At 37.2% G+C, this 24,078-nt stretch overlaps 1 protein-coding gene and 1 long non-coding RNA gene across 3 annotated transcripts in view; one reads left to right on the forward strand and one right to left on the reverse strand.

The window, feature by feature from the left end:
• Window positions 1-439, reverse strand: part of LOC141337214 (uncharacterized) — a 30,603-nt gene extending 30,164 nt beyond the window's left edge. For both annotated transcript variants that reach the window (XM_073842990.1, XM_073842989.1), the window contains exon 1: window positions 140-439. In XM_073842990.1, the coding sequence (XP_073699091.1) occupies window positions 140-229 (90 nt within the window). In that variant the 5' untranslated portion in view covers window positions 230-439. The remainder of the gene's footprint in view (window positions 1-139) is intronic.
• Window positions 440-15,444: 15,005 nt separating this feature from the next.
• On the forward strand, window positions 15,445-17,906 carry LOC141336334 (uncharacterized). Its single transcript, XR_012355700.1, has 3 exons — window positions 15,445-15,550; window positions 17,253-17,384; window positions 17,470-17,906. It is a non-coding gene; the product is annotated as an uncharacterized lncRNA (long non-coding RNA).
• The last annotated feature ends 6,172 nt before the right edge of the window (window positions 17,907-24,078 follow it).

Below are 24,078 nucleotides of genomic sequence, written 5' to 3' on the forward strand. Positions count from 1 at the left end.
ATTTTCAGACTATAGTAACCACATGAAAAACAATGGATGGCATCTTTATCATAAACATAACTGTAATTGCTATGAAAACAAACTATTATATTTGTTAGTGTAAACTATCAGATTATCTGTGTTAAATGTTTGTACTTACCTCATTCTCTTTACTCTTGTCTCTATTCCGGCTGGAGCTGTTGGCAATCTCCTTGGTGATGGGCACAACCGATATCTGATGCACAGGCATGCTAGCAGTGCTCAGGACTGCGGGATACCTCACTGCCTTCAGCCCACCAAAGACAACAGACTCACACCATCCTGAGGGTCGGCATGGAAACAAAGAATGAGACCCGCTCCAGAGCTCGTACTCACGCTCCTACAGACACATGCATGAAATCGGGTTAAGTATCCTAGCTGATATCTTAGACTTCAGCTGCAACAGAGAAACATCCGGAGAGCTGGTCGTCACATCCAAAAAAGGCTGAAGCCAACCTCTCTCGTTCTACCTGTGTGATTTGTGATAGAGATAGAGAGAGAGAGACAGACAGAAAAAGCTCATTTAAATTCTACTCTACCTGAGAGCTGCAGTGATGCCTCAGTTTGTGAATGTGTGTGCGTCTGTTAACCTGACCTGTAAACATGTTGCTGAGAGGACTTAGGGGTTATTTTAGCTCCAAATCTCCTCCCTCCAGGAGCAGCGTGGGATGGAGCAGCCAGCTAATCGGCTTACAACCCCAGGGGCTGCACACAACCTCGGCTACTGGAACACACACTTACACACACACAAACACTGGACCAAACAAATTAGCCTGTAACATTTGAACTTTTAAATGCTTAATTTAAACAAACAGTTGGGGAGAGCTATTCTTTCTCAGTGTGTATGTATGTACATACACACAAACACACACAGACACACAAAGTTCTGTCATGAAACTCTAGATGGCGCAGGTCGATAGATTCTTACTCAGTCTGATATAATCACACCATTATTCACATGCCGCAGCTGATTGGTTCCAGTTAAATCAGTGGCCAATGAGCTTGCTGCTCAACATTCCACTACTTCACTAGTGCTTGCTGTAGCAGTTGCAGTGCGCTTCAGAAACCCTCCACCTTCCCCAGCTCCACCTGTATAGATCTGCTATGTGGTAAATAATGTGATGTATGTTATATATGGTGGCTATTTCATGTACACTATATTGGCCAAATTATTGGGACCCCGTCCTAATGACCAGGTTTGACTACTGTAGTAATTTTCATGGGTACAAATGTTTAAAGGTGCCATAGAATGCATTGAGAGAATATTTTAAATTGTTCTCTGATATCTACATAGAAGGTATATGGCATAGGAAAGGGCAAAAAATCTCCAGAAATGGTTTTACAGGTCCATTTACAATGCCCCTAGAATTAAATGCTCTTTTATTTGGAAGCTTCATGAATATTGATGAGTTTCACAGAGCTCAATAGCTCGCACATGAATAAAAATATATTTTTAAAGCCGCTTTTAATATGCGGTTTGTTGAATCTGCCGTTTTGAATCGCGGATATTTTAGTGTGATTACTGTGATCGCATGTGCTCTGTGTAAAGTTATAATGCAGAGGGAGTGATTCTTACCACACAAGTTGAGCTGCTCCTCAGTGATTCTCAAGATCTGTAAATCATTCGCTATCATCAACGCAGTTATTTCTCCATCATTCACCATCATCAGCGCAGTCATCTCTCTGTTTATGTGGTAAGTGAAATCCTATGTATTGCAATGTAACAGGCTAGCGCTAGCATTAAGCTAACCGTGTCCCTTCTGTGGCTTGCCTTGTTTAACTGATGTGCTGACGTTACCGATGATTGGGCGATGCAAATGTTGGAGGCGTAACTATTAACGATCTCGGGGATGTTGCGTAACAGTCTGTTATGTTGGAATTGACCTATTTTTCGGTGGTCTTTTGCAAATACTAGATTTATATAAGAAGAAGGAAACGATGGTGTTTGAGACTCATGGTATGTCATGTCCATGTACTGAACTGTTATTATTTAACTATGCCAATGTAAATTCAGTTTTCCATTCTATGGCACCTTTAAGCATATGATATTCTAGGGGATTGTGTTCTTCTAATTTGATAGCAACAGCTTTGCATGGACCCTTTTCTATTCTAACTTGACAATGCCTCTGTGTATAAGGCAAGGTTCAAAGAGAAATGATTGATTCAGTCAGTGTGGAAGAACTTGACTGGTGTCAGGGTTGCGTGCTGGACTGACGAGACGGGACACGAGATAACAAACAAAAGTGATATTTAATGTAAATCTTCAAGTGTAACAAGCAGAACAGGCAGGAACATCCACACACGTAAAACATCTAAACAATATAAAGACCGACAGAGTGCTAGGGACAGAGACAGACTTATAAATGGTGATAGATTAAACACAGGTGACACAGATGACTAATGATTACACACAGGTGACGGGGATGCGGGCAAACGAGGGCACAACCAAATAATGACAGAATGACAGGGGGAGACCAGATGAACAGACAGGACTGTGACATTACACCCCCCTCCGAAAAGGCCGTGGGAAACAACAAAAAAAAAAGAGGGGCGAAAAAACAGAGTCCATGAGGGAGGAGGCTTTGGCGGAGGACGGCACCCCTGGAGGGGGACAACAAACAAAGTCAACAGAGTCCAGGGGGGCGACGAAGGTGGGAGGAGCCAGGGAGGAAACAGGAGGGACCCGGAGCAGGAGGCACAGAGCAAGACCCAGGCCACAGCCATGAAGATCCATGGTGGAGCCGACGGAGGGAGGAGCCATGGTGGAGGACGGGCTGACGACTCCAGGGGTCCGACCGACAGAGGCAGAGCAGGTGGAGGATGAGCCCGAGGCGGAGACGGAGAGCCGAAGATCCTGGGCGACACAGAGGATCCGGAGGGCCAAGGCGGAGCCAGAGGCTCTGGCGACCAGGGCGGAGGCGGAGATCCGGAGGGCTGCGGTGGAGCCAGAGCGACAGAGGACTGAGGTGGAGCCGGGGGGAGGGAGGAGCCCAACGGAGCCGATGGGACGGAGCGACGAGGCGTAGCCAGAGGAGTAGAGTCCGTAGGCGATGGCGGGACGACAACCGACCAAGGCGGAGCCAGAGGGACGAGGAAGCCCGGTGGAGCTGGTGGGCTGACGGGCGACGCTGAAGATGAGGGATCCTCCAGCCGAGTTGCCGATGGAAGCTGGCAGACCTGCGGCGAGCCCACTGCACAGATGGAGGACTGAGGGTGAGCAGGGGGACTGACAGGTGACAGCGGGGTTTCTGGAAGGCTGGATGGAACCAGCGGAGATTCAGGATGGCTGGACGGAACCAGCGGGGACTCAGGATGGCTGGACGGAACCAGCGGGGATTCAGGACGGCTGGACGGAACCAGCGGAGATTCAGGATGGCTGGACGGAACCAGCGGGGATTCAGGACGGCTGGACGGAACCAGCGGAGATTCAGGATGGCTGGACGGAACCAGCGGGGACTCAGGATGGCTGGACGGAACAAGCGGGGATTCAGGACGGCTGGACGGAACCAGCGGGGATCCAGGCATAGGCAGAAGATCGGGCAGGCCAGTGTTTCTAAGAAAAAGTCTATTAAGTCCCCAGAGTGTAGCTCATGCTCTCCCCCAGTGGTGGTGCAGTGGGCAGGGCTCTCTACCGCCCTCTCTGGCTCCACGCAGCACTCCACCGTCGCAGATGTAGAGGTCGGCTCACGCTCTTGGTCGGAGGTTTTGAGCCCATTGGCACTCCATATTGTGGTCGCTCCGGGCTCAGGCTCTCCGTCCGCGGTGAATGCGGGCTCATACTCTGCATGTCAGGGTGATGTTTGGCTTGGCTCTGGGTCTGGAGTGGGGCTGGTGTCATCCTTCGCGGTCAACGAAGCTCTGCTGGACACCAGCACCCACTCGATGTAATCGGCGAGACTCTCTTGAGGACCCTCCCCGGACAGCTGCGCTTTCGTGGTGATGTTGAGTCCTGCACGGTAGAACGTGCACAGGTAGCTGTCCGGGTAATGCGTCTGTGGCGCGAGGTACACAAAGTCTCTTGTGTGGTCCTCAAGAGAGCGGTTCCCCTGCTCCAGGAGGATGATGAGGACGGCAGGGATATCCATCAGGGGAAAAAAAAAAAAAAACTAAACTCAGAACAAACCGGAAAATAAAGCAGGGAAACACGCCGTGAAACTGTTTGGGTAGGTCTTTCTGTCAGGGTTGCGTGCTGGACTGACGAGACGAGACACGAGATAACAAACAAAAGTGATATTTAATGTAAATCTTCAAGTGTAACAAGCAGAACAGGCAGGAACATCCACACACGTAAAACATCTAAACAATGTAAAGACCGACAGAGTGCTAGGGACAGAGACAGACTTATAAATGGTGATAGATTAAACACAGGTGACACAGATGACTAATGATTACACACAGGTGACGGGGATGCGGGCAAACGAGGGCACAACCAAATAATGACAGAATGACAGGGGGAGACCAGATGAACAGACAGGACTGTGACAACTGGTCTGCAGAAAGTCAAGACCTAATCCCAACTGAACACCTCTGAAGTGACTTTAAATGCAGACTTTGAGTCAAAAACTCATCACCAAATACCAATGACTTGTATGCGTACAGTAATTTTTGCCACTTTCATAATGGTTGCAACAGAGATGGAAATACAGTTTATAAATATTGTTTCCATTAAAATGCCTTTTTCTGTTCTAAAGAAGGGGCGTCCCAATACTTTTGTCCATATAGTATATGTACAAGTCATTGCTGTTTGGTGATGATTTTTGGCTCAAGGTCTGCATTTAAAGTCACACTAGAGGTGTTTAGCTGATATTAGGACTTTGCTTTCTGCAGACCAGTCAAGTTCTTCCACACTGACTGAATCAATAATTTCTATTTAAACCTTACCTTATACACAAAGGCATTGTCATGTTAGAATTGAAGAGGGTCCTGTAAAAACTGTTGCTGTAAAATTAGAAGCACACAATCCCCTAGAATATCACTATATGCTTAAACATTAACATTGTACTAAATTAGTCAAACCTGTTCATTAGAAGGGGGTGTCCCAATACTTTTGGCATTATAGTGTATATGCAGCCGCAGTATTTCTTACATGCGCATAGCAGCATGTCTTTGGGTGTGTGTGTAACTGTGTAATGTCTAGTGTCTTTGTGAAACAGGTCACATTCTTTTCACGTGCAATTACTGTCCAATAATATTGACCTCATCCATTATCAGTCAAAAGAACAGTACGATTTTTCATGTTTTTTAAAGAAGTATCTTCTGCAAGCCTGCATTTATTTGATCCAAATTAAACTGTCTTGGTTACACTTTATTTTAAGGTGTCCTTGTTACAGTGTAATAATACATGTGAGTACTGAGTAATATTAATTAACTATATATACATATATATAAAAAGAAAAACCCATTAAATAATCCATAAAAAACAATCCTTTATTCAAAGGCATCTAAGGGCATGTGAATAGTGTGAAAGAATTTTTTTTTTTTATCATTTAATAAAACAAAACGTTATATTTAGTCATCCAAAAGTTTATATTTTGTCACTTTTCTGCACAGATTGTAATGATACATCCTTCTAAGGAACATGCAATATGATTGTGAAAAGAAGAGAGAAATTCTGGTAAATAATCCAGTTCCAATTTTCAGGTTCTATGTTAGGGGTGTTAAGTCTCTCTCCTGGGAACTTGATCAAGGTTTTTCAGGTTCATTTGAAAGTTACAGGCAGGTTTGAGAGCAAGGGCTGTGCACCCCTGTGTAAGATAATAGCCTATATGTGCTAATTTTAACTCTTTAAAGTTCTAGGTAGAACAAGGACACTTAATCAGTTCACAGGCACCTAAAAAGCTCATACCTACAGGGACCATGGTGTTTATCCAAAATAAACAAACCCTAACCCTAATTACAAAACAAAATATAAATTAGAATAAATGTAATATTTCAATTTAAATAAAAAAAAAACATGGTGAAATTAAAGTTTTTTAATGTTGTTTACATGTCTATCTGGCGTTTTTAATATGTTTAACGAGAAACCATGTACAAATTCATCAGTCAACACCATTACAGAGTATTTTCTCCTTTAAACTGCAATGTACCAAAATCAAAAACTCATAAAGACATTAAAGGGGAAATATCATGAAAATCTTACTTTTTCCATGTTTAAAGGAACCGTATGTAAGAAATTTATGTCAGTTAATCATAAAATGGCCCTGACATGTCACTAGACATTAAGAAATCATGTTCATTTCAAATAGTTATATCACTGACAACAGTGGTCCGGCCAGGATATTGTCATTTAAAAAGTTGCAGCCCTTAACTGATGTTATTGTTGTCATTTTGTGTTTTGGTCTGAGGCTCCACCCTCCAGCTATCTACCAATCATGAAGTCAGTAGAGTTTCGTGATCCGGGTTGCCAGCTCTGTTACAGCTGCAGCTATACGAACGTGTCGGATAAAACATGTATAACGTTACGAAACATAAAAGACCTTGTTATGAATCCAAAATACGTCGTGACAAAGTCCGAAATAAAACAAGGATTTGTATAGGATATGCCTTTGAAAGATGGAGACGGCTGAAAACGGAGAAGAATTTGAAGACAGACGCCATCGTTGCTGATTTTCTCCTGGACAGGTAAGATTCATCTATGTTTGGCTAACTTTGCTTCCGTACACAGTGGATTTTCACGGTCGCCCGTGCTAAATGCGTTCATAAAAAGCGTTATATCGCACCACTAGCAGGGTATGAAAACAATCTATGTTCCGACTGAAATGTGGTATTACAGTAACGTTACATCTTTACGAAATATTTGGCTAATCGCATCTGTAAATTTTTGCGATACATAATTACTTCGCAAAACATCTTTTGTGAAGCATAAACATAATTAACAGAAGAAAAACAAATTACTGTGTAGGACTCGTCACTTGCCATTGGAAGCTCCTTGTAGCAGCCTACTCCTGCAGCTTAGCTGGCAACCTCGAGTCAGGGGGGAGCGGGAGGGGATACGCCATTCTACAGTATTTTGAAAGTGATTGCAGTACCAGTTTTGGCCACAATCCTACATACGGTTCCTTTAAGTGCAATAACGGGTCTCCAGTGCATCTAGCAACACAAGCACAGAAGTTGGCTGTCACACAGCATTTAAGTACTAAACTACTCTTTCATGTCTTAGTGCGCTTAAACTGTCAAATACACATAATTTTATGTTAAAAATACACGAGTTACAAAAACGTCTTTCTCTGCAAAGTCTTTCTCTGCAAGCATGTGAGAAAACCAGCCATTCAGATTTTGCTTCACCAAAAACGCGGTAAGGGGACAAGAGAGCAGTGGATTTATTGATTTATTTGCTGTATATTACAGAAAAGAGAGCAGTGGAATTATTGATTTATTTACTGTATATTATGCTGCTGCCACACAGATCTAATATAAACATGCAATCTTTCCAAGCTGTTTACCTTTACAGACATAACCGAGTGTTTTTTGTAACTTGTGTGTTTTTAACATAAACGTATGTGTATTTGACAGTTTAAGCGCAATAAGACATGAAAGAGTAGTTAAGTACTTAAATGCTGTGTGACAGCCACTTTCTGTGCTCATGTTTCGGATATGTGCACTCGTAAACCATATATATGTAATTTGAACTAATATGGCTCTAAAACGCTTGATTTCAGTGTGATATACATGATAATCAAAACCAAACAGATGTCTTTTGGCAGAGTATCTGGGGTATGAGCTGTAAATGCACAGCCCTATTCTGAAAAAGAGGGCAGGAAGCACCAGCTCATTTGCATTTAAAGAGACATGAAACAGAGACACGAAAACAGTGTGTTTATGCTTCCACTCAAAATAGACAATTTTTAAAGCAATATAATAAATGCTCTGTGGGGTATTTTGAGCTGAAACTTCACAGATACATTCTGGGGACACTTGAGACTTATATTACATCTTGCAAAAAGGGGCATAAGATGTCTCCTTTAAGACTGGTTCAAAAGAGGAAATCAAACATTAATCATAGTAACCATAAAATTATTGGAGTGTTTGGTTGAAACAATACAACTGCACAACATAAATTTAGTCATGTTTTATAAAAAAAAAAAAACCCTGTGACATGAATGAGTTAAGATCTTCAGTCAACTATTTCTCAGTAAGTGATTGAGAATTAGCTTGCATAAAAGATTTTGCAAGCCAAAGTTCTCACATTCACATTGTGGCGGTGTATGTTCCTTTTAAATTCATGCAAAATTTAATTCAATGATGTGAAATTTTATTAATGCAACATCATCTTTACTGGAGTGACATACTTTCAAATCTTTCCTGAACATTTTTTTTCACAAGCAGGTATGATGTCAAACAAATGAAAGAAAATATGAGAATAAATCCTAATAGTAAATATTAGTTATTTAAGTAAAAGTGTAAAGCATTAATTTATTTATTTAACCAAAATACTGCAGGTGGTTTGAGAGTTTTTATAGTATATGCTGCACTATATTACGGTATACTATATTTATTTACTTGTTCAGGGACAATTCACATTTTATAAATTGTGTGTTTTTCATTTATTCTTGATCCCATTGGTACTAAACTGGTGAGAAATTCTTAATAGACCAATTTGATTTTCTGTCCAGTCTGGGAAGAAATAATTACACATGCTGAGACAATCTGGACATACAACACACATATGCACAGCAGGACAGTTTATTGACTATTTCAAGGAGAGCCAGGATGGGATTTGCATGATCATGACTGAGTTTAACCACTTGAATTTGTGTCTGGTATCCAGGGTACAACCGTCATTAATCTCACCATGCAATATGAGCCACTCATTGTGGTTACCCCCTCATCATATTACAGTATCACCTGTATACAAACAGGTGCACGAACATAATAAAAAAAATAATGTACGGTGCCAAAGACTTTAAAGTGAATACCCATAGTACATGTGAGTAATTCGTTTTCTAACTAAATATGTGTGTGTTGTTTTGGATATGGATATTGCTATTTCAGTGTTATGCTATTAACTTGTTTTTATGGTAATGTCTTATATGCATTGATATAAAAATGCTTGCAATTGTACTTGCTTTGTCAGGATGAATAAGCAACAGTTGCGAAGAGAGCATGTTGCAACATCAAGCGGAAGTGAGGCAAACAAAGACTATGAAGAAAAGAGTGCTAGATAACGATAAAGACAGCAATGTAGGCGACAGAAGAAGGACATCGTCTTATTAGGCAGGAGTTACAGACATTGATATGTAAATAGGATTACCCAAATAAATTCAGATGCTGTCTGCATTAAACGTGAAGGACACCTGACACCTGACACCTATCAAGGGGCGGTTAACAGCATCTCCAATGTTGCTGTTTAGAGTTTGATTTTAGAACTCGTTGCTTAGCAGATTTAGTTTTATTCTTGCACTAACTGCTTTGTATTGTAACAAGTGAGTCTTTACTTATAACTACAAACTAAACCTCAAACAAGAACAACCACAAGGGAGTCTTCTACGTCATTCCTGAAGGACTTCAACCTGCGGACAGGTGAGTACTTCATAGTCTAGGCTAGATTTGACTGTCCTTACTCTACCTGAATAACCATATGGTTAAATGTGTAAGATAAAAGGACACAGTGTTTACGTCCCTGGTCTTGTGTTGTCATGATCCAAACATTTATACAGGGGCTGAAGTGTTTTGTCATGACAGTGTTGCTATTTAGATCTTTGCAGTTTGATGAGCTTAGATGATGATGAAGTGTCAGTTGTGTTTGTCTTTGTTCCTTCACCCGAAGCAGATGGCCTCTCCCTTCACTGAGATGGAGTTGTACACTATTCTCTTCTCTCTGATAGTGTTCTGTCTTTTTACCCTGTGTGGCCTAATACAAGAAAGATGCATGCACACTACAGGTATGAACAACATGCATAAACAACACTGTTACCAAAAATGAAATCTGTGCAAATTCTGTATTGAGGACTTGGGTCCAAACACGGTCAATACAGCTTCTTCACTATATTCCAACCTAGTCATAAAATTGCTTTTTGTGAGAAATAGAGCAAAATATAAGTGCATATTAAAAGAACATAAACCTTAGCGAGAAATGGCAATGACCAACTAATCAATGAATCATTATTTTGAGCTTTTCTATACCTGGTTGAAAAAAACAGCATATGCTGGTTAGGTAGGTTTTGATGCTGGTATGCTGGTTTAAGCTGGTCCTCAGCTGGTCATGATGAACCAGAATTAACCAGCAAAGGACCAGCATAAACCAGCTAAAACCAGCATCAAAACCTACCTAACCCGAATATGCTGTTTTTTTCAACAGGGTAATGAATTAGGCTGACTTATTTTTCATAACTCTCAAATTATTTGGCAATGGCTGCCAGCTCATTGGAAGAGAAGACTCTCAGTAAGTAATTATCTGTTCTCTGTTAGTCACAAAAAAGTTATTATATGTCTAAAAGGACTTGAAGTATGGTGGACACGCCACATAGACATTTTTATTGTGCATTTGCTTACTTTTGAAGCTTAAAAGCTTAAAGGGTTTTCTTTTTTGATCAACAGATCAAAATGGAGTTCTTAAAGTGCCCCTATTATGCCATTTTAAAGGTAGATAATATTGTTGTATTAGTCTCAAAACAGGTTTACATGTATACAAGTTCAAAAAACACTTTAGTTTTCTCCAAAATTAGATTTAATTTTACCCCGTTTCTAAATGATTCGTAAAGGACTCGTGTGAAGCAGTTCGAAAAATCAGTCTCTCTAAACCCCTCCTTTCCGTGAGCCCACACTGCTGTGATTGGTCAGATGGCGCAGTCCTTTTAGATTGGTCTACCGCTACAGCGCAAAAACGAAACGCCCATTGCCATAACTGAATGACAGCTGCGGAGACCTAGCCTGGCTAACGCCAGACCACGTTATGACTTCGTCATGATTCGTGGTCTTGGAACCACATGTTCATTTTCTCGTATTTGAGGCGTGGTTTACGAATGCCCAGAGCCGTTTATTGGGCGCTACGAATGTCTATCAAATGCACCTGTGCGTAGCTCATAGCCAATCGTTTCAATCATACCGGATGACGTATACAGAGCGATGGTTTAACGCCAAAAGTTGCTCTTTTTTCAAAATAAACTTGCGTTCTAAACTACTTAGAACACTATCTAAGGGGCCGTTCACATGTTGCGTCTTTTGCGTGCTAAAGTTCGTTATTTCAAATGTAGACGCGCGGTATGCGCGCGCATAATGGAAGCAACGTGGTTGCGACATGCTCGCGTTTTCCATGCACAAGCTACAGATCGGTTTGGAAAGGAGAAAGCGACGCGCCTAGCATTTTCCACGCGTTTTTAGGCGCGACATGTGAACGGCTGCATCGAATGATAACTTGCTGCCATGCTGGATCCATAGTTATAAATTAAACTGCTTCGGTGAGTCGCGACGCATAGAAGGCGTCATCGTCTTGCTGCTCCCTCCCCGTTCTGTGATTGGTTCCCTATCTGAGGTGAAAATTTGGTCCATGGTTTCCATGCTACCTTCCAGCGTGAATAAAATCGCGCTGCGCGGAAGGCAGCATGGGGACACCCAGGCTAGCGGAGACCTGTTAATGCATAGAAAAGATAGCCTCGATTTTACCCTATCAATTCGAGCCGGAGTCTGACGATGAAACGGTTGAAGTGGCACATAGACAAGAAACGTAAGCACGACTGGAGCAGGACGTTTCTCAGTGGGTGTCATATGTTACCTGTTAAAAGTGCTTGCAATTTGCTTTTGTAAGCGAACCGGGCACACCTCTACGTTGTGAACTTCAACATTGTATAATGCATAACACTGCGTTAAGCCATAGTTTATCATTATCATTACTTAAACTAATAAGGCAGACAGACAGTCAAGCTGCATCAATCACAATTTTTAGACTACATTGCACTCACAGCTGAACAACAGAACTACAGAAACGCAAGTTAGCCGCTTACCAAGACATGTGCGGGTTGTTACACACCATAACGTACACAAAGACGTATTTTGAACGATCGCTAGAAAATACAATCATCAATTATTAATCATACTTACAGGTAGAAGTTCAGAGGAGCAAGCCGGTCCAAATAAACTGGGCCCTGATCCATTTTTTAAAACCAAGAGTTTGGTGAATCCCGCGTTGTAACGTTACTCCCCAAGATTGGAAAAGCAGTCATCAGTAAAATGACGCGAACACAACACAAGATTGGAATTGTACTGCTGAGGTGTTGTTGAAAAAATGAATGTTAACCACTCATTCTTTGTAGATTACTCTTTCGGATGGGCATATAAAACAAATTTACTCTCACAGCGCAGGATACAGCGTCTTCTTGACATGATGTAGTCCACGTGAAAATTGTCCTGTTTGTGGGCGGGCAAGTTGTTCGCGACATAGAACGTGGGCGGACATTACGCAAATGTGTAGTTCGTGACGTGTGGCCGTAACAGAAAAAGATTCGAATTGCTGGCGACTCGTTTAGGCGAATGTGAGCCGACTCTTTTTTTTGATGGACAAAAACCTCATTTATCGTGCACTGTCGGCGTCACAACTTTGCAGATAGTTTATGTTCACATTCAGCTACATGACACACTACATGAAATATCATATTTGAAAAGGCATAATAGGGGCACTTTAAGCTAACATTAGCATAGTTTACAATAAGTACTGAAAAGCTCGGCAGCGTTAGACGCTAAACTGCCTTCTATTGATCAAACTGTATTTAAAGTACACTGATACTATCAGTTTTAGAGAGCGGTCTACACATTAATTTATTTCTTCACCTCTTAAACAAAAAATAGAAGCAACTTGAGCATCACAAGGTTTTCGTACTGAGGTTTAGGCTCGTTTTTGTCATTGTCAGTCTTTCTTGTCTTCTGTTTTCAGAGCTTTTCTGTGTCTTCGGCCATACATGTATTGACTCCCCTTGTCTGCATCGTCAAACTACATTAGCGTATCTACAGAATTAAAATATTTACTGTACAAGTACTAGGGCTGTCATTAACAATTGCTTTAGTAATCGAGTAATCAGTCAATTATTCTGAGGATTAATTAAATGATCTGATAATTATAATTACTTTTTTGTGGTAATTAAAGTAGTTAAAGGAGTAGTTTACGTTTTAGAACAAAAAATTACAGATAATGTACTCACCTCCTTGTCATCCAAGATGTTCATGTCTTTCTTTCTTCAGTTGTAAGGAAATTATGTTTTTTGAGAAAAACATTTCAGGGTTTGTCTCCATATAATGGACCTCTATGGTGCCCCCGAGTTTGAACTTCCAAAATGCAGCTTCAAATGGCTCTAAACGATCACAGCTGAGGAAAGAAGGGTCTTATCTAGCAAAACCATCGGTTATTTTCTAAAAAAAAAAAAAAACTTTTTAACCTCAAATTCTTGTCTAGCTCTGTGTGTACTCTGTGTAGAGATTAAAAAGTATATAAATCGTAAATGTTTTTTAGAAAATAACCAATCGTTTCACTTTATTGAGAGCCCTTTGAAGCTGCATTTAAACTGCATTTTAGAACCATAGAAGTCCATTATATGGAAAGAAATCCTGAAAAGTTTTCCTCAAAAACCATAATTTCTTTACGACTGAAGAAAGAAAGACATGAACATCTTGGATGAGTACATTATCTGTAAATTTTTGTTCTGAAAGTGAACTAGTCCTTTAAAATACATAGGGTATATATAATAGCAATGAGGCAATAATAATTAGTTCAAATAAAGTATCAAAAGCAAGTAATCATATGGTTTTATTGAACAAATAAAGGTGCCAATGACCTGACAATTGTTTTTACACTTTACAATGCAATCTAATTCTTGTTTAATATTGACTAAACAACATTTATTCTACTTAATCTTTAATATTTTGCCATTTTTTTACGACATAAATGCTACAGCCACTGTAATTTCTTACAAATGTGGACTTAGAAAAGTGAGGGTTTGAGCTTTTATTTTGAAACTATGATGAATAGTTAGCATATTCAAAGATACAGATGTATTCTCCTGTGTTTGCTTAGGTTTATAAACAATTTACCTTACAAATCTAATAAAAAAGGCACACATTGCGTTCCCAGATAAACATTATAATAAACCCAAACTCAGCCATGTGCAAATATGCAATGATAACTGTTTGTGTGGAGCAGCATTTACTGTCATTCTGAGACGCAAGTACTTAACCTGGATGCATATAAATAATTAAAGTGCATATATTAATACATTGCATATATTTATTTAATTGAATGGTAGCTCTTGCGAATTCACAAAAGCATTATGCTTTATTGTGATTTTTAAATGGGTTTAATATATCATGCAGCCTTGGAAAACGGTCTAATAATGCTTTCATAGATTCTCGTCCATGGAATGCGCTACTTGCGGTATTTTACTGGTTATTCAACACAGGCAAATTGCATTCAAAGATTTTTAAGAATCAAGTACTCAAATTAAATCAAGCATGACAGCCATGATGAATACAGTCTTCTTCTAATGTAATTTTACATCACTGACTCACAATTACAAAAACAGAATTAATACATAAAATGTTTAACTTAGCACTACACTGAGTCCACACTTAAAGAGAAAATTCACATATTTTAACCTGCTTTGGACACAATTTCAGTAAAGTACATTTTAAGTGTTACCTGCAACAAAATTCTTATTTGTCAGACAGCTCCAGGGCTTTTTTGAAAGCTACAGAAGTTCTGCATTTTTGTATCCCCACTGAGGCATAGTCTGATTGATTCCAGTGCATTATGGGTGTTGACGTTTTACTACTCTAAAAGCACACTTTTTGTTTTCTCTAGTTGTGTAGCACAGATTAAAAACAAAATCATGTTTCTACTCCATAAACAGACAACTTTTATTAAAACCCCAACCTTTTTTCTAAATAGGTCTATTTAATTATATTTTATAAACACTAAAGCACTTTTTTACTTATTATAATTTTTTTATTATTTAAATTCTATAAATAATGAACCAAATCTTAAACTCAGAACAAACATCATTAATTTGATTTTTCAAATACTCATTAGTATTGCAAATATTTGCATTTAGCCTATTTATAATTGTCATAGCCTAACAGAACAGGTTTAACTAGTTTCAAAAGTGACGTTGCATTCTTGGTTTGTTCCCTTCTTGTTTTACTGAAAAGAAATTGAAGTTATCAAACAAAGACTTGAAGAGCCACTCATCGTCTGAGTCTGCCTGCAGGCCTCTCAATGCTCAAGATGCACATGACCTGACCTGCATGCTGCGGCCTTTATTGCACTTGAAACCTCATAACCTCGACTGGATCCAGCTGCGAACTCAGGTAAACAATAAAGACAGCAAATGTATGTCTGTAGGTACCTTAAGTATGAAAAGTAGGTTTAAACATTGGTGTGGTTTATAGGCAGCAGTAAGGAAGTAGGAAGAAGTGGACTTTGATTGCTCTGTGGAAGAAACTTGTAAAACCTAAGACTCTAACACACAAGCATGATGCATAAACTGTGTGTGGTATAAATTGAATGAGCTACTATTGATGGGTTGTATCCTGTTGAAAGAGAGCAAAAAAGGTATTTATATCCATTTCTCTCTCTCTCTCTCTTTACACACAAAATGTTAAGACCTATAAAAGCAATTGCTGACATCAAAAGAATGCATTCAGCATTATATGCAATAATTTTATGATAACACCAGTAATGTTTTAGTAGTGGTATCATTAAGAAACTATTATAGATTTTATTACTTACTATAGTAATAATATACTTTATTACTTATTATATTTTTTATTCGTTTTTATTGCTAATATTTTCTTTTTATTTACTGTATGAATGGTTAACCTTGAATGGCACAGTAATTTTTGTTTGTGGATGTTTCATGTTTCATAATTTGTGATCCTCATATCATATTTAATTTCACCAACAGGGCCAAATTTGGAAACATTAACAATCATTATTATTGTCTATTATTCCAACCCAATTTCATGATAAAATATAAAAATTTTATGAGCTGTCGACATAAACGTATACTACCAGTCAAAAGTTTTTGAACAGTAAGTCTCTTCTGCTCGCCAAGCCTGCATTTATTTGATTCAAAATTCAGCAAAAGCAGAAATATTGTGAAATATTTTAAAATAACTTTTTTCTATTTGAATTTCTGTGATCAAAGCTACATTTTCAACATCATTACTTCAGTTTCATTCTAATATGCTGATTTGCTGATTTGAAACAATTATTATTATCAATATTTAAAACAGTTTTTTTGAACTTTTTTCCCCAGGATTCTTTGATAAATATAAAATTCAAAGATTAGTATTTAACGTTAAACACTATGCAAATCAAAAGCTTAGAGTCAGTATAATTTTTAATGAAAATTTTATTTTAATTAATACTTTTATTTAGCAAGGTTGCTTTAAATTGATCAAAAGTGATGATAAAGACACGTATAATGTTCAGATAAATGGTGCTCTTCTGTAATTTCTATTCATCAAAGAAACCCGAAAAAATTCTACTCAGCTGTTTTGAACATAATAATAATAATACATTTTTTAAAGCAGCAAATCAGAATTTTAGAATGATTTCTGAAGGATCATGTGACTGGAGTAATGATGGAAAAAATTCAGCTTTGAAATCACAGGAATAAATTACATTTTAAAATATACTCAAATAGAAAACAGTTATTTAAAATTATACAAATATTACAAAATTGTACTGTTTTTGCTGTACTTAGGATCAAATAAATGCAGGCTTTGTGAGCAGAAGAGAAAAATTTGTATAATTGAAATACTTGATCTGAATTGCTCAATTTTTTTTTTTATTAAAATAGCCACTAAATGTTTGATTGTTAACCATGATGAAATACCAGTGCTATATATTTTCTAGTATCTGCAGTCAATATTTACACTGCTCCTAATCACACTATTAGGGTTTATTTGTGATAATGACCAGCTGGCAGTATATTATCACTTACAGCGTTGCATTAATTGGTAGATTTTTTAGCTCTATCTTTAAGGCACTTCTAGTCTTTTGCTTTATTCATCAACACAACTACACACTCGCCTCTCCAGCTAAATGTGGTTTATTGATCCAGAATACATGCAGCTTGTTAATGGATTTTCTCTGTTCAGTCAGTCTTACATTAATATCTTCAGGGCCCAGCGTATCTGAGTTGCTTCAGGCTTACACATTTGTGTGTTATTATACAAAATCTTCTGTTTAAAACTGTGTAATCATGTTGCTTTCGTCTCTTTCTCTGTTTGTGTGTATGTGTGTGTAGAGGTGGAATTTTGCGTGTTTGTTATGGATCTGTTGTTTTCAGGATTTGAGTTGGTCTTCATCATCATCGCTTTCACTATCATGTGCTTATTCGGCCTAGCTGCTGTCTACAAACACAATACAGATCATCAAGGTAAACACTTTTCATCAACACACCCAAACGCTGAACTAATGGCTGAATCAAAATGTAACCTGAAAGGTGTGTGTGTGTCCCACAGATGACTACATTCAGACAGAACAGATGATAATGCAACAAAACAAACACTTCAATAAAAGAGCTCATCTTTTAGCTGACCCTCAAGACCAGCTGTCTCTGATTGGCTCAAATGCATGACCCCAATAAGTAATTAACCAGTGAAGAAAGGCAAAGAGAATTTATTGAAATCGAAACACCTCCCCTTTCCCCACCTAAATCAGCTTATCACTTGTAATATAATGATTTAAAGCCTGTCTGGAGGGGCTTTTTTTTTCACACAGCTTATGCTTTGGTGGGCAAATGACTTCTAAAGTCTCTGGGTGATGTTGGCCTTTGGCAATAAAAATATGAAAATATATTGCAGAAAGTATATTTTGAAAATACACTTAATATATTTGTATGATGTAATTGTAATATTTACATAATGCATTGTTGAATTTGTGGTTGTATTTTATTTATTTGTCCACAAGTATTTAAATATGCATCTTGTCCAGAATATTTAAATATATATTAAAACATTATGACAAGAATAGAAAATGGTTGCTTTGTCTGAGAGCTTTGAATATTTTTTTCTCTATATACAGTTGCAGTTGCCACAGAGACTGCAGTACTTTACAAATAAGCTTTTCTGAAGATCCAGGACTTTCTAAAAAATGCATCTACATCAGTTTTACTGGCATATTAAAAGTGAAAATGTCAATATATAATGTAATGTTTTTGAGTTATAGGATTTTTTAATACAACTATGTCACAATTATTCAACCCCTATTCAACACTGCTGTTTTAAGTCACTTATTTTTATGGTAGGGAACAAATTAGTTTTAAAGCACAATTAAGCCTTTAATGTCACGGTAGATTGATGAGGTCTGGGTCCAAGTGCAGGTAAGTGAAGTATTTAATATAAGTAAACAAACAAACAATACAAAAAGCCAACACGACAGGATCTGGACTTGAGCAGGATAACAAGAAACATAACAGAAACGGGGATCAAGAAACAATGCAGACTCACAGAGTGGAGAACGAGTTGAGATTATAAGGACAAATAATAAGTGTGATCAGCTGGGGAAGACAGGTGACATAATTAAGACAGTGCAGTGCAGGAACAGCGACCTCGGGAGGCTGAGGGAAGACCCACAGCCCCGATCATGACATTTAAAAACTCTGTTTAAGAAAGTGGGGTGTTACACATACATACATTTAGCTCATGCATGTGCTGAAGTTGAGTAGCAAATATAGTAAAGTCAACAGACCTCTCACAAAAGCTATAGAGAAGCTACAGAGAAGAAACTGTTTTATCATATTAGAAAGTCTAGAAGATTTCCAAGACATTAAATATTTCTAGAGACACAGCTGGAAGCCTTATTCCTTAGTTTAAAGTGGGTTGTACTAGAAAACCTTTGAGGGTGTTAAACAAAAAAGCACAATATCATTACATTTTTTATCAGAGAAAAACCTGCGATGTACAGCCAAAGACTTGCAAGATGACCAGATGAAAGGAGGAACAACAGTTCAATGCAGAGTATGGCCTTCAAGTTGAGGCATCTTTCCGAATACCACTCCTGACCAACAAAAACAAAAAGGCCTTGAACATACTAAAATTAGCTTGGATAGACCTGTGGAAGTCTGGAAGAATGTTGTATGGAGTGATGTGACCAAATTGGAACTTTTTGGACCCATGGATCAGTGGTATGTCTGGTGCAAACAAAGGCAAACCTTGTAAGCAGAAGAACACCATCTCCATCGTCAAACATCTAGGTGGGATAGTCCTGTTATGGGGTTGTTTTTTTGCCATTTTGGCAAGAATTATGATGAGCTTTGGTGCAAAGACTGAAGCTGATGATCAATGGACTTTTCTGCACGACAATCATCAAAGTACACATCCAAATCTACTTATGCTTGGTTCGGAGATCAGTCATAGAATGTTCTTGAGTGGCCTGTTCAGTCTCCAGATTCAATTCTCATTGAAAATATTTGTTTGAATTTGAAGAAAGCAGTGGGAATGTAAACTAAAAACCAAAGATTATCAGTGTTCTCAAAGCTTATTCAGGCGAGGAATTGGCCAAGATTGACGTAAAGAGGTGACAGAAGCTTCTAAGCACTTCCGAGCAGCATTTATTGGTGGTATTAAAGAAAAGATTATGCGCCACATTTTACTTTTTGGGGTTGAATAAATTTAAACATGAACATTTAGAGCCAATTAGATTTTTTTTTTTTTTTTACATTATTCATGAACTTACATTCTCAGAATTACTCAAAGCGTATTATTTAACTTTCTCTAATACTGTACTGATGCCTTTGTTGAATTGGTTTCACAAAATTTTGTTCTCTGAAGCAAATTGTCTTGCAGGTCAAAGGGGGTTGAATAATTTCGATTGCAACTGTATGTATTTTAAAATATATTATAATAAAGTTGCAGACTATAAACAGTACATAGATATATCATTCTAATATGCAGAACTATTGTGCTGCTTAGTATTTTTTGGAACCTGTGATACTTTTTTCTTTGATTCTTTGATGAATAAAAAGTTCAAAAGAACAGCATTTATTTAAAATATATATTTTTAAGTCTTTACTATCACTTTTTGTCCATTTAACACAACCTTGCTAAATAAAAGTATTAATTTATGTTAAAATTACCCCCTCCCCCAAACTTTGAAAAGTAGTGTATATTGTAACACAAAATTTCTATTTTGAATAAACACTGTTTTTCTTAACTTTTTATTAATCAAAGAATCAAAGTATCACAGGTCCCAAAATATTAAGCAGCACAACTGTTCCCAACATTGATCAAATGTCTACTAAATCAGCATATTATAATGATTTACAAAGAATCATGTGACACTGAGGACTGAAGTAATGATGCTAAAAATTCACAAGAATAAATTATATTTTAAAGTATATTAAAATACAAAACTATTATTTTAAATTGCAATAATATTTCACAATATTACTGTTTTATTGTATTTGTGATCAAATAAATGCAGTCTTGAAGATTAGCATAAGAAACTTCTATAAAAGACATTAAAAATCTTACTGATCCCACACTTTTGAATGTAGTGTAGACATATCTTTTTTGGTATGAAAGAGTTGCACTAAAATGTAAATATGGTTCAATTAATATGGTAAGCATCTAGAAATAATAATCTGGCTCTGTTGCTGTGCCCTATAAACAAGGCAGTTAACACCATTGTGCTGCAGGACAATTACCCCTGTAATTAGTCTTCTGTAAGTCACTTTGCATAAAAACATCTGCTAACTAACTGCTAACTTTGTAAAATGGCCACTGAAGGATCTTGAAAATGACAGCACATTCCTTTAGATGCACTTAGTACATTCCTTCAGACTATGTGCAGTTAATCTTAAAATGTTTACATGACATTATGATCCACTCATCTGGAACTGGAGAACACTTTTACATTGTTTCTAATTATGTATGGAAAGTGAGGTTACATAGTGTCCAGTTTCACAACGATGTGCTCTGAATTCAGATGCTATTCAGATGCTGCAAGTCAATTTCAAGTGCAACAGTTAGAAAGAGGATAACGTTCACAATATATAACTGTTTACTTACATGATTAAATTATACTGTGTTGAATTCCACAGAGTTTATTAACCTTCACTGATAAAATTGACATTATTCCACATAAAAGTAAGATTTCCTTTGTCATTTCTGTGGCAAGCATGGTAACAGAATATGGGGCGCCCTCTAATGGTGATTAGAAGAAAAAAATTGCTAATCATGCACAGTAATTCCCAGGTCTTTCTTTCAAATGTTTTCTCTTCTTACTTGTCCTTAACAGTGATATGCCTTAATAAAGAAAAATACAGATCCCTCAGATTCAGGGAGCAATTATAAAAACTAATCTGAAGTACAACCTACTTTCCAATAGAACAGAATGGTGTTTTTTATGTTTCTATATTTTGGTCTACATCTTTATAAAATCTCCGTATTGGCACTGCATTTAAAATGGAGAACTCTATAGGTGCCTGTATATAAGCATTATAGCTGTATAGTATACATGTATAGAGGAACCTACTGGGGTAAGTTGGAGGAAGGGAGTGTGTTGGGGGAGTAGTTTGGGTATGCGCTTCCTGGCAGTAACTACTTGGAGTTGTAAACTGGAAAGGGGGTATTGTCTCAGTGTGTGTGTGTGTTGTAAAGGGAGGGTAGTAATCTAGTTTTGGAGGAAGAAAGGTTATGGGGAATGCCACTCTTATCTGCTATTGCAACAGTCAACAAAGCTACACACTGATAACACTTCCTGTTACACTGAACCAATCATATACAAACGCACTTGGCAGCAACAATCACACTCTCACTTTGAACTCAGTGCTTAAAAACACATGGCAAGAACAAAACATTTCTATTCAGGTAAGGAATCTTAACTACTTTTTAAATACACCAGGTAGCCTAATCTACAAACATAATACATTTATGAACAGAATTAGACACATTCACACCACAAAGAAATACTTACTCGATTATTGTAGTAGCCTATATGTGTAAATGTGTGAGTGTGTACCTGGTATTTCCTACATTATGAAGACCAAATGTCCACACAAGTATAGTAATATCAGTAAATTATGACCTTGTGGGGACATTTTATTTTGGTCCCCATGGGAAAACAAGCTTATAAATCATACAGATTTTTGTGTTTAATAAAATTAAAATTGCAGAAAGTTTTGTCTGAGGGGTTGGTTTCATACAGGGATAGGAAATACAGTTTGTACTGTATAAAAACTATTACATCTATGGCATGTCCCCACAAAAAATATAAAGCAGTGTGTGTGTGTACAATTCCAAAGTTCTAGCGACTTTCCACTTTCAGGAAACAAGTGCCGCAACTCTGTGCCTTTTTTTGGTTCAAGTAGGCAGACCAAACCTTTATAGCTTGACAGTTTTCCTTTCACTACATTTTTTGAAACACACACACACTAAATAAAACAGTAAGATTTTTTGTTTTTTAAAGAAGTCTCTTCTGCTCACCAAGCCTGCATTTATTTGATCCAAAATACAGCAGTAATATTGTAAAATATTTTTACTATTTTCAAATAACTGCTTTCTATTTGAATATTTTTTTTAAATGTAATTTATTCCTGTAATCAAACCTAAATTTTCAGCATCTTTACTCCACTCTTTAGTGTCACATGACACTAATATGCTGATTTGCTGTTCAGGAAACATTTTATTATTATATTATTAAATGCTATTCTTCTGATCCTTCTATTCATCAAAGAAACCAGAAGAAATTATACTCCGCTGTTTTCACCATAATAATAAATCTCAGAAGGATCATGTGAATAGAGTAATGACGCTAAAAAATGCTTTGAAATCCCAAGAATAAATTACATTTTAAAATATATTCAAATAGAAAACAGTTATTTTAAATAGTAAAAATATTTAAAAATTGTACTGTTTTTCCAGTACTTTAGATCAATTAAATGCAGGCTTGGTGAGCAGAAGACACTTTTAAAAACATTAAAAATCGTACTGTTCACAAATTTTGACTGGTAGTGTATAATGTATATATATTGTTTTCCTTTTTGAATGACATTAAATTTTAAAATTTTATTTTTATATTTTCATTTTCGTCATTTTGCTCTGTTTTTTTGTCATTTGTCATTATTTTAAATTTTTGTTTAGATATACTAATTTATTTTTATTTCTATTATTATGTATTATCTAGATAGATTTTTTATATATTTATTCTAGATATTTTTATTTAGAAACGTTCAATTTTCAGTTTAATTTTAGTTTATTTTGAGTCATTTTGCTGTGTGCCTTTTGTCGTTTTTACTAGTTATATATAATATTTAGGTTTAATTCATTTTTACTTGTTTTTATTCAGTTTTAGTTTCTATTTATTGCCATGTTTTCTGTTTATTTTCAGTAATTTTAGCACTTCAGATTTAACTTGCATGTCCCCACAAAGATGCAAACCAATATGTGTGAGTGTATTCCAAAATTCTAGTAGTGCCTTTCATTTTTTAAGCTACCAATTTTTTTTTTTTTTTTACAGTTTGATTGACTGATTTTTTTTTTAAACACATACAAAGTAAATAAATAAAATTGACCAACTAAAATATTTTCAATATAATTTGAATCAGATTTTAATATTGTTGGTTCTTGCTGCACTTCCAGACTTGCAAGTGAAATATTATAACAACACTAAAAATGACAAAAATGCAGTCATTTTTGTCATTTTCAGTGTTGTTATAATATTTTATAGTCTGACACTTAGAATGTTTTTCTCTCCAAAATAAATTTTATTTTTGTGGGAGGCTGTCTATCTGATTGACACATCATGTGCTCCTGCTCCTGAAAGATGGACTCGACCTCTGCCTGCTAGGACGGGGTGTTTTTAAGGTCAGTGTGTGTCTGCCTCTGTGTGTGTGTGTGTGTGTGTGTGTGTGTGTGTAACGTCTTGGGTCGAATGTATAAAGATCAAGCATGTACTTCAAGATAGGCCACTTGTTGCTTTAGCTTTGATGTGTATGGTTTGTATCTATTCTGTCTATTGTGCAGAACAAATCAGCATCATATGCATCAAATTTATACCCTTAAGGAATCCAAATATCTTCCTTAAGATTGTGTGTGTCACTACAGCGGGTGGAGTCAGTAATTCATGTC

The sequence above is a fragment of the Garra rufa genome, chromosome 6 (assembly GCF_049309525.1).
Source record: "Garra rufa chromosome 6, GarRuf1.0, whole genome shotgun sequence".
Classification (NCBI taxonomy): domain Eukaryota; kingdom Metazoa; phylum Chordata; class Actinopteri; order Cypriniformes; family Cyprinidae; genus Garra; species Garra rufa.